This window comes from Chondrus crispus, genomic scaffold (genome assembly GCF_000350225.1).
Source record: "Chondrus crispus Stackhouse genomic scaffold, scaffold_148, whole genome shotgun sequence".
In the NCBI taxonomy this organism is placed as follows: Eukaryota; Rhodophyta; class Florideophyceae; order Gigartinales; family Gigartinaceae; genus Chondrus; species Chondrus crispus.
In genome coordinates, this window is record NW_005179016.1 from 1 (window position 1) to 10713 (window position 10713).

Sequence of the window (10713 nt, forward strand, 5' to 3'; positions counted from 1 at the left end):
CGTCCTTCTCTTTGCCCCCCCAACCGCCGCCGCCGCCGCCCCTCTGGTCGCGCCCGAGTCATCCGCCCGCGGCCTTTTTAATGCCTTCTCGGCGCCCGCCTCGCCCTCGCCCGTCCCGCCGCACACCCGCGCCGTGTACAACGCCACCACCGCCTCCGCCCGCGCCGCCGCCATGCAGAGGCTCCCCCGCTACGCCGCCGTCGGAGAGCTTGGCGAGTGCCGCGACCCCGCCAGGGAGGCCGCGCGCAGGGCCCGCCATGTCCGCGCCCCGCCGGAACCAGACCCCGCCCGCGCGGCACGCCCCACTAGGATCGTCATGCGCCGCAGGCTCGTCAGGGGCTCCACCACCTTTAGACGCGCCACGGAGGAGGAGCTGGAGGACCTGCTACAGAGGGAAAAGTATCGCGAGATGGAGGTCCTGGACGACTGTCGTGTCGACGTCGCTCCAGGCGGCCGGGAGGAGAGCCCCGCTAAGAAGGGCTATCATTTCACGAGGAGGGGCGTAAGGAGGATGAGCTCGCTCTTGTTGAATAGGCACTTGTATATGGATCCCATTGACAACGATCACTTGTTGGACGTCGCGGAGCTGGCTTCTATGGATGAGCGCGCCGCTGTCGCTGTCTTCCTGAAGCGCTATAGAGCCTGCCAGAACGACTTGCTTACTTCGCTGCACCACAAGCTCGCAGACCCCCGCTCCATGGATAAAAATGCCCCTGCTACGCTAGGGAAGAAGAAGGACTCGAAAAAGGATCGCCTGGTCAGGGATCGCAAGCAACTCCCTCAAGGGACCGACGTCCACTTTTATCACAAGTACCTCTCCCAGCGCCGCGCCATGAGCGCTGACGACCCGGGCTTGATGCGCGCTTTGCTAAGGCAGGAGCATCTGCTCGAGTCGCATGCCTCGGCCAAGAAGGCAAACCAACACTCTGCCAAACTCGTCAAAAACAAGCCCAAACCCCCCGCCGAGGAGGACACGCTACCACTGCACCACGACGACGAGTATGACCGATTCGATCGCGAGCGCTCGCGCTCAGAGATGGGCATCCCCGCCACAGACAAGCATTCGCGCGTCCTCGACGACCGCTGGCGACGCGTCCTGAGCAACTTTGCTCGCTTCGAGACCACCCTCGTCCCCATCACCAAGCACGGGAAGACCAAGCTCTTCCCGGCCCTCACATCGCGTTCCTTTCTGTACGGCCACAGCGAGCCGTCCTCGCGCCGGAAGACGGACAGCAGCGGCATGGAGCGCCGTGCCACGCGCATGAGCACGCCCGATGAAGACGACGACTTCAATCCCAGTGCTATGCGCATCCTCACCGCCATCGAGCCCGTCGACCCCAGCTTGGCCATGGATGACACCAACGCGCGCAGGGGGACCAGCTATCACATCGGCTGCTTGCAATCGGGCACGTTGCGGAATAAGCGCCGCCTCATTCCGAGGGGGCTGTGGCGGGACGCCGATCTGGAGAATAATACAGGCATATTGAGAAAGTTGCGGTCGTTTAGGTTGCGGGGGGAGGACGGACGTTGACACGGGCGTCTGCTTGATAACGGTGGAGGGTGCGGTGGGGAGCCCCGCTAGCTTCGGGCTCAATTGAGATGAACGTTTTTTCTATAAAAAAAAACGGTTCGCGTTTGACGGTGCAATCGCGATCGCAGCCTTTGTTTAAAGCCTTCCCTCAAGAGGATGGGAACCCCTCGGCATTTGACTCCCGAGGGTGTGCCTTCTGATTGCGGTTAAGCCCGACACCCTGACCTGTCGTGCGTACTCAGACAATATCAGCAACACTCACGAGCCAAACCTAGGCGCAACATCAGATCGCAGCTACGATTCGAGGTACAAGCTAATGTGCATGGGCCTCGCCTTAAGTCGGCCGTAGTACTCTTGGACGACGGGGTGATCCAGCAGCCCCTCGTCGCAAGAATCCACCCACATCAAAATGTACCCAAACATGAAGTCAGCGGCCGACAGCTTTTCCCCCAGGTAATACTTCCTCCCCGCATCCCCGATCTCCCTCACAATATGGTCGATCACGACCGTCTTAAACTTGCCCGTAACTTCCTTCCACCTCTCCGCGTCCCTCTCCTCGCGATCCAGTCGCACCAGCTTCGGCGTCACACTAAAGCACATGAGAAAGACGGCGAACGCCGCCTTGTAGCACTCGGACACCACGTAGAACAGCGCCTGCAAGAACCTCGCGCGTTCCGGCCCCACCTTGGGATGCAGCGTCCCTTCCCTGTCGAACGTCTCCAAGATGTACATGACGATCGCGCCCACCTCCGTAATGCATGTCCCGTCGGGCAGGGCGAGCGCCGGCACCACGCGACGTGGCGAGACGGCCAGAATCTCGGGCCCCGTGCGCAACTCAACGATGGTCAGCGTGACGACGGAGAGCGCTGTCGGCGGGATGGACAGCTCGGCTACAAGCTGCGCGGCGATCGATGAGCAGAACCAGGGGACGTGGTACAGCGTGGGGAGGAAAGGGGGCGCCATGATCGGATGAGGGAAAACGAATGTGGTGGTGGCGAAGCGTTTCGGTGTCGGAAAGGTCGCTACAGCGCAGACATGCCGTGCGCTTGCTGAAGCTATTTATCCGGAAACGCGAGGCGGTCGCGATGGGGTGGGAGCGATTGCATCCTGGACTTGCGTTGGAGTCGAAAGGTGGGAGGGAGGGTTTCGACGTTCAATTGACGAATCAGGTCAGGGAGGTTGGATTCGATGGTACCGTTCTCACTGGTTTAATTCTGGACACTTTCCAGAAATGCAAAAATCAACGTTTTTACCAATCAGACCAAGATTTTTTTTGCCATTCCTGAGCTATTAGATTTTTACCTTGATCTTTCGATGGGGCGCCTTCTCGCTTGTTGCGAAGAAGTCGACCCCTTTCTTCAATGTTCCTCTTTCCAATCCTAACACTGTCAAGCGTAGCTGAGGGACTACCTAAGAGAGGAACATGACGGACATCCGTGCTAGCCGTACAAGTTCCATACCCCAAAAGTTGAACACGTTCCCAAAAGTTGAACAAAGCAAAAATTTGTAATTTTTATTGACTAGAGTACCATTTCAAGTGCGGATAGCTCTCGGTTGCAACAACATTCAATTCAGCGATGAAACTGTCAGCTAAATATAAATACAAATCTCAGAATCAAGTCTGCCGCCCTCCGTTTTCATGGAATACATCCTTCAACAGGTGTGTTCCAATGCTGGGAACAGCCCAACTCAACTTCAAACCGCACCGATCTGTCTCCTCAGTGCACTGTAGTGTCGAGGCATGAAGTCTCGCAAGACTTCCAAACCTGAGCGTCTATTTCTCAAAGATGTTGAGGCTGTAGAGAACAGACAGGCGACTCGCCGTGAGGCCGACATAATTGCAAGATTGCCTCTCTCAACATTCCAATACCGACTGCAAAAAAATCCCAACCTCAAGCAAGGCTCAAATTTTTGTCGGCAGCGGAGGAAAACACTGTAGTCGAACCCATTGCTCGCTATGCTCACCATGGATTTAATCTTCGACGTAATGATGTTGCCCTCGCCATCCAGGATCTCGTGACTTCTATGCCTTTAGAACGACAGAGACGTTTACCATTCAAAGATGGTAAACCTGGGCAAAAATATTTAAAAGCTTTTGCCCAACGACATGCAAGCCAAATCAAGTTCGGAAGGGCCTCCCTACAAGAACAGGCAAAGTGGCGTGCGACGAATGCTGACAATCTTACCAAACATTTTGCTCGATTAGAGGCAATTATCCAAGAGCACAACATTGACGCGCCGCGAATAGCTAACCTCGACGAAACTGGAACCACTCCTGATAACGACTGTACTAGGTCGCCTCGAACTAAGAGCTACTGCCTTCGTGGAAGCTACGCGCAACAGCAGGCACCTAAATTTTCTAACGTCAAGCGCATCACCGTGATGCCAGTTGTTTTTGCAGACGGTCATGTCGGGAGACCTTTATTCGTAATCCGGGGCACACCACTTAAGTTTCGGTTTGTTATCAAAAACGGTATCAGGGTTATGGAGACTGTAGCCGACTGCCTTCCCCGTGACAGCTTGATTACAACAAGACAAGAAGTGGAAAGTGTCGACTCACATAATTTCTACAACTGGGCTGCTGTCTTTGCCGAAGACATGAAGGGACTGACGGATAACGGTAGAAAGGTTTTGCTCATTCTTGACGGGTATCGCTGCCACATGGCCTACCCAATTCTAAAATTGCTTGAAACTCATGGTATCATCGTGTATGCCCTCCCCGCGCATACCAGTGGGAGCACCCAGCCGCTCGACGTCAGCGTATTTGGTCCATTTAAAGAATATTTACGAAACTACATTGAAGAGCTCGCCACTCCCTCTTCTACCAACGTTTATGATGTTTTTGATTACTTGAAGGCAATGAGAGAGGCTTGCGGATTAGCATTCACTAGGAAGAATGTGCTCTCTGGATTTGAGAAGTCTGGAATTTGGCCGCTCAACTACAAAGCTTTGCTGAACACTCCCCGACCTGCATCTACAATCAACACGTACAAAATTTTATCGGTTTGCCAATTGGAAGAACTAATGGAGGGGCGTCGAGCTAGGAGGAGAGAAATTATGGGCATCCAACCTGTTGTCACCAAGTCTGGTTTTGTAGACACAACTAGTGGCCTCCTGTTAACGAGCCCTCAGGCCATGGTATTGGCGAACCAAAAGCACAAGAACGATACGCTAAGGCTGGCCGCAAAAGAAAGGAAACTAGCAGATTCTGCTCGGAAAGAAGCTGAAACTAGCGATCGTGTGCGTGCGGAGCGTTTGCGACATGATGCAAAAGCATTGGCGTTTAGAATTAAGCGTTATGGTGTGTGCGATAGAGCTCCAAAGCCGTTAACGGTTCGTCGTCAAATTGCCAAGGAGCGAACTGCTGCGATGAAGGAACGCTCTGCCAAGTTGGCAAACATGCAAAGCACCCGAGATTCAATCTCAGACAGTTAATTTGGGAATATTTTTGGATGCTTTATTTGCATCAGCCAATAAATTTTGTGTTCAAGTTTTGGGTTCTATTGGAGACCAATTTGGATGGCATGGAATGAGGAACCAATGGACGGACTCTGTCGCACCTGTTTTGATTGAGATGAGAGGGAATCTGTAAACAGATTCCCTCCACTCTAACCTTTCTATTGCACCTGAGACGGCCATAATCGAGTATTTTTAAGATTATATTCCAAAGGTGACTGTTGATCTGTTCAAAATTTGGGGACCCGAACTTGTACTGCATAGTCCCGTTATGGCTTCCAGCTAGGAAGTCTTTGTGATATATCGCAAATACAATTACGATCCTTATCGATCTATCCAGGCTCACAAAATACCACGAGCTAAATATCCAAGTAGAGCCATCTGCTCTATTCTGACACTCCCTCACGAGTTGATTTTGAGATGGCATGGACCGCTTTTCGTTGGTTGTTGAAAGCAGAACCCACAAGCGGTTTTGTGAATGCATCTGCCTTGTTCTCGAGTGATGGGGTGTACAATGCTTTGATTGATTTGGCCTCTACAGCTTCCTTGACGAATGCATACCTAATTCCCATGTGCTTAACATTGCGTAATCCTTGAACTTCCGATGTCCAGGCAATCGTTCCCGAATTGTCTTGATTCACAACTGCCGACCCGTGGGGTGTCACGTCCAACTCAACAGGTACCCTTCTACACCAGTTCACATCTCTAACACATTCCGAAAGGGCGTAGAATTCCGCTTCCGCAGTTGAGATAGCAACGGAGGGCTGTAGTTTTGACGTCCAGAACAGGGTTTCCACCAATGGTGAGAACAATTCCAGATCAAGATCTGCGCTTGTCTTGGTCTCTTGCCCAGTCAGCGTCGCTCCAAGCCTCAAGTTGGTTTCCAGACCCAGCCCGGAACTGTAGCCCATACTCAGTTGTGCCCTTTAGATACCTCAGAACATGCTTCATAGCATTCCAATGCCTTGGTGCTGGTGCGGATTGAAACTTTCCCAACATCGACACAACAGTAGCCAGATCCGGTCTCGTGCGCGTGCTCAAATACAATAGGGCCCCTAGTATGCTGTTGTATGGAATGAACTGCATTTCATGTTCCTCCTTCGGCGTCAACGGGATTCTCTTCTCGTACAAAACATGAGAAATGGGAAGTGGAGAAGCTACTGGCTTACAATCTGACATTCGTGCTTTTGAGAGAAGTTTCTGGATAAGTGGCCTTTGAGTCATGATTATCCCGTCTTTGTCGTCACTTTCAATGGAAACACCAAGAAAGTGAGTCAATTGGCCAAGGTCTGTGACATTGAAGTGCCTGATGGTTCTGGTGCGACGCGCGACGTGTGGTGGCATGTAAAGGACGGGGAAAGGTAAGGGAGAACTCAACTCGCGTACGCTTCTCTCTCCTGGCTAGTCTATGGGCATGGTGATGCCCCCCGCCCTCGTTTCCAGGACGGGGCATTTTTTTAATCGGCCCCCAGACCTCTGCGCCTTGCGCTTCGAGATCTTCCTGTCTCCTGATCCCCGCGTGTCTCGAGAAATAATTCGCCCGCCAGTATCGGCCTACTGTCTCCGGTGGCGCCTCTAGAAATATGCTACGGGATCTAGACCTAGCTAAACACCTGAACCTGCCTTGCAGGTGCAACAGCCCCCCCACAGACAACTCTGCTGAAGCAGTGTTGTTTGGGTTCTGGTTAGCAGTGTTTAGCAACCCTCTTCTGACGCAGAGAGCCTTTGTCCCTTTGCTCGGCTAGGAAATCGTTTAGCACAGCTGGCACGTCCTCTCGCATAACTTCGAGGTTTTCCCACGCAGGATCCTCGTCTTCGAAACCACTCCACGATATCAGTACCTGTGGTTCTCTTTCATAGATCCTTATGTCGAGTAGTTTCTCGACGACACAGTACTCCCCGTCTTGGAAAGCTAGCTGCTCGAGTACCTCGGTTGTAACTTCTAGGTCCTTATTGCCGAAAAACATGAGACGCGTTCCGTGACAAGTAGACTTCTTCCCCGAGCGCAAATCTTCTACCTCATACAGGAAGTCTGAGAGCACCTTGGTTACGCGGAATGGGCCGCGCCAACAGAACGAAAGCTTTTGTCTCTGCCTCTTTTCGCTAAAGCTACGGAGTACGAAGTCGCTGAGGTCGAAGTTGCATTTGCGGACGTGAGTGCGCCGGTTGTGCCGATTGACCTGTTCTTCCCGTGTCTTAGTCACCCGCTCCTGTACATCGCGATGCATTGCGTCCAGAGCTCCCAGGAGCTTGTCGAGCTTCATAACTTGCCTAGCGCGCACTTCCTCGATATTCATCATCCGTACGTGTCCGTTGTCCTCGACCTTGACTACCCGTAGTGGCGAGTCCGCCGGCAGCCCGGTAAATGCCGTTAGTGGGCATCTACCTCCCAGGCGCGCGAGCGGAGTGTTGTTGAGAACAGACTGTACCAGGGGAAGGACCGAGGGCCACATTCCGAAGTGGATTTGAAACTCCGATGTGAGCGCCCGCAAATCCCGCAGTAGCTCTCGGCATACCACTTCTACCGTGCCGTTAGACCACGGGCAATAGGGCAGTGTGAAATGGTGGGATCCTCTAAGCTTCTCACTCAGTCCTGCGACAACCTCGTTCTTGAAGTGGGATCCTCTGTCTGATACCCACTGCATTACGACCCCGAAGGAGGAGAACCACTCCATGAGCGCATCGACCGTTGAAGCGGCGTCTGCTGTCTCGAAGAGGAAAAGCCACACGAACGAGCTGAAGTCATCCTTGAGTATCAGAACGTACAGGAAGAGCTTGTCACTCTTGCCAATGTAGCAGTAATCGAAATGCAGGATCTTGTTGGGGGCTTCCGCGTGAAGGCTGTGTCCCATTGGTCGGGGTATGTTCCTGCCTGTAGCTGTGCATGGGCAGTGCAGGCAGGACTTGACGAACGTCTCTACGTCTTTGGCCATTAATCCCCAGTGGAAATGTTCTCGGAGGGCTCTCGTGGTCGGCCAGATCCCTCTGTGTCCCCCTCGACCGGTATGCGCTGATATCAAATGTCGCATACGTAGGAGGCCGCTGTCGGCTGGGACCCAGAAAACACCATCCTTGTCTTGGATGATGTTGTCCTTCGCCTTAAAACCCTGAGGGGGCTTCTCTTTTGTTTCCTCCGTGCCTTGTCGAATTCACTTCGGGTCGGCCAGTCGTATTCGGCCTTAGTCTCTGGGGTGATGGGAGCATAGAATAAACTCGCAAGCTTAATGCACTTGACTCTGGTCCTAGGCCTGACAGCCCAGCGCGTGAGAAGGTCGGCCCATACATTGCGCTCCCCCGGGAGGTGTTCGATGACGTAGCAGTACACACTGAGCTTGAGTGCCCACCGCATGAGCTTATTCGCGGTGTGTCTACTCATCCCGGGGTTCCGTCCGTACGGTCGAAAATGTACACAAGGTTAGCGTGATCTGTGTACAAAGAGACCTCGCCTGCTGCTGTGAAATGGACGAGCCTTGTCATTGACTCCACCACCGAGAAAGCCTCCTTCTCCACGATACTCCAGTTTGCTGACGCTCCTATGAAGGATCCGGAGAGAAACGCGAGTGGTTGATGATCTTGATCCTCTACGTCCATATCCGTTTGCTCCTGAGGTACCTGTGTGAGCACAGATGCCCAGTGTGTCTCGGACGCGTCTGTGAACAGACAAAGCCTGTGATCGAGCTTTGGATGTGCAAGCTTGATTGACTGGTCTATATGAGATTGGACCTGGTTGAAGGCGGAGTCCTGTGTAGCCCCCCATAGTCCAGACAATGAGATGTTCTTCACTGCTCTTTTGGTACGTTTCTTTGCCTTGCTGTAGCATTGTTCCATGAGCTTGTGTAGGGGGGAAATGGTGCTCGAGTATTCTGGTATACTTTTCCTCATCCAATTTGTTGCGCAGAGAAACTGCTGGAGATCCGAAGTGAACTCCGGCTTACGCATGTTCAGGAGTGTGTTCAAATCTCTCGGGATGTATCGTATGCCACTCGCGTCGATGATTCAACCGCAAAATTTTGCCTCCTTCAGAAACAGCTGGCAATTGTTGGCGTGCAGCTTCAGGCCGTACTTGCTGCACTGTCCGAGAAACTTCAGTATTGAGTGCAATAGCTCCTTTTCGGCGTGCGCGTGCATGGGAAAATCGTCCAGCCACTGAATGATCCTGTCAATGACCTCGCTAAAGATCGAAGAGGTGACGCTCTGAAAATGGTTCCCGGCGTCCGTTTGTCCTTGCAGTAGGCGAACCGGGGTGTAAACTCCGAGTGGAGTCTGGATGGACAAGCATTCCTGAGAGTCCTTGTGGAGGGGTATCTGCCAGTAGGCATGGCACATGTCCACTTGCGCGAAACAGGTGCTTTCAGCTGTGCTATGTATCATCTGCTCGAGTTCCGGCATAGAAGAGACGATCGGAATGTTTTCGCTGTTGGGTGCTCGGAGGTCGACAGTAAAACGGAACGTGTCCGAGCCCGGTTTAGGGACGGCTAGGGCAGGGCTTGCCCACCGCGCCTGGGGGTTGTGCTTAATAGCGCCAACGGAGCTCAATTCCCGTACTGCAGCTGCAATGAACGCGTGTTGCTTGGGCTGGTACTTCCGTTGCTTGGCACGGACCGGCCGGTGATTTTCCTTAAGCTTAATCCTCATAGGCTCGACCTTTGCCGGGGGATCCGCGCCCAGGTTGATACGGAAAACGTCTCTGAACTCCTGAAGCATGGCTTCCACTTTCTTCAGCCCCCGCGTGGACATTCCGTTACTTTTCGCCTCTTCGACCATTCTCCCTAGCGCCTCCTGGATGTCGTTCTGGTCTACGACGCTGATCTTAGCGCCGGCAGATTGTGGCAGGCCGATTGAGTCTTCCTCGGCCTGGTTGTACCCCAGTGCCTTATAGGGAACGAGAGCGGCTGTCTTGCCCTGTTCGTCCGGAGCGTGATATTCATCCCCGGCTTGAGCCATGAGGTCGCTTACGTTCGCGTCGTTATACTTGTGACGTACCCTCTCCAAGTGTGTCTCCAGGTTGAAACTCAAGCACTTGAGGAGCGGACGGCCCAGCAGGACCTCATCCATATCTTGGTCAATGACGAGTAACTCTACCTTACGCAGCCGAAGCAGTCCACAAGGTAGGCACACGGTGACGTTGAAGGATGCTTTAGCGGACGCAGTGATAGACCCTGGTTTCAGGTCGACTGCCGGAGACAAGTGAATTGGTTTGTCGAACCGCACTAGCTCCACGGCCTGGCCTGCCTCCAGAAGGCCTTTTGTCACCTTCAGGGGGAGCGCTGACTCGTCCGCGCCGTAGTCGCCCAGCGCAATAACTTCCACCGTGTCGTTGATCACTGCTTGCCACCTGCCGTCTCCCAACACGCTGCGCCTGATCGAAGCGGCCTTCGGTTTCTTCCTTGTGTCGAAGTGATCCTTGAGGAGCCTCCGCTTGTCATCTTCTGTTGTGTCTTCACAGTCCACCACACGGTGGGTTTTCTCGCAGCGCGGGTTGAGGCATTTCTGCGTCCTTTCGATCGACTTGCGCTTCTTCGGCTTCCTGGACAGCCTTTGGTTGTTGTTGCGAGAGCCTAAGGGTTTGTCTCCCCCTTTGTCTTCAGGCGTGGTCGAGTTGTATGCCCTATCCCTTGATTTGCGGTCCCTCTTTGGGCGCCTGTCGGATCCAGGGAACTCCTTGTTACTTGACGGACCTCGGTGCTCGAAGTAGGACGCGACCTCCGTGAACACGCTGACCAGAA

The 10713-nt window shown here is 53.5% G+C and overlaps 2 protein-coding genes; one reads left to right on the forward strand and one right to left on the reverse strand.

The window, feature by feature from the left end:
• Nucleotides 1-742: 742 nt before the first annotated feature.
• Nucleotides 743-2494, reverse strand: CHC_T00008766001 (Glutathione S-transferase). XM_005713751.1 is given in 2 exon segments: nt 743-1825; nt 1826-2494. The coding sequence occupies 1 exon segment, from the start codon at nt 2492-2494 to the stop codon at nt 1826-1828; it is 669 nt and encodes a 222-aa protein (XP_005713808.1). The 3' UTR covers nt 743-1825.
• A 20-nt stretch (nt 2495-2514) lies between these two features.
• On the forward strand, nt 2515-2817 carry CHC_T00002640001 (hypothetical protein). Its single transcript, XM_005713752.1, has one exon. The coding sequence runs from the start codon at nt 2515-2517 to the stop codon at nt 2815-2817; it is 303 nt and encodes a 100-aa protein (XP_005713809.1).
• Nucleotides 2818-10713: the final 7896 nt, after the last annotated feature.

What these genes read in the sequence shown, in the direction of transcription:
- CHC_T00008766001 (XM_005713751.1), bottom strand. Translation starts at nt 2,494, where the DNA reads ATGGCGCCCCCTTTCCTCCCCACGCTGTACCACGTCCCCTGGTTCTGC.
- CHC_T00002640001 (XM_005713752.1), top strand. Translation starts at nt 2,515, where the DNA reads ATGTGGTGGTGGCGAAGCGTTTCGGTGTCGGAAAGGTCGCTACAGCGC.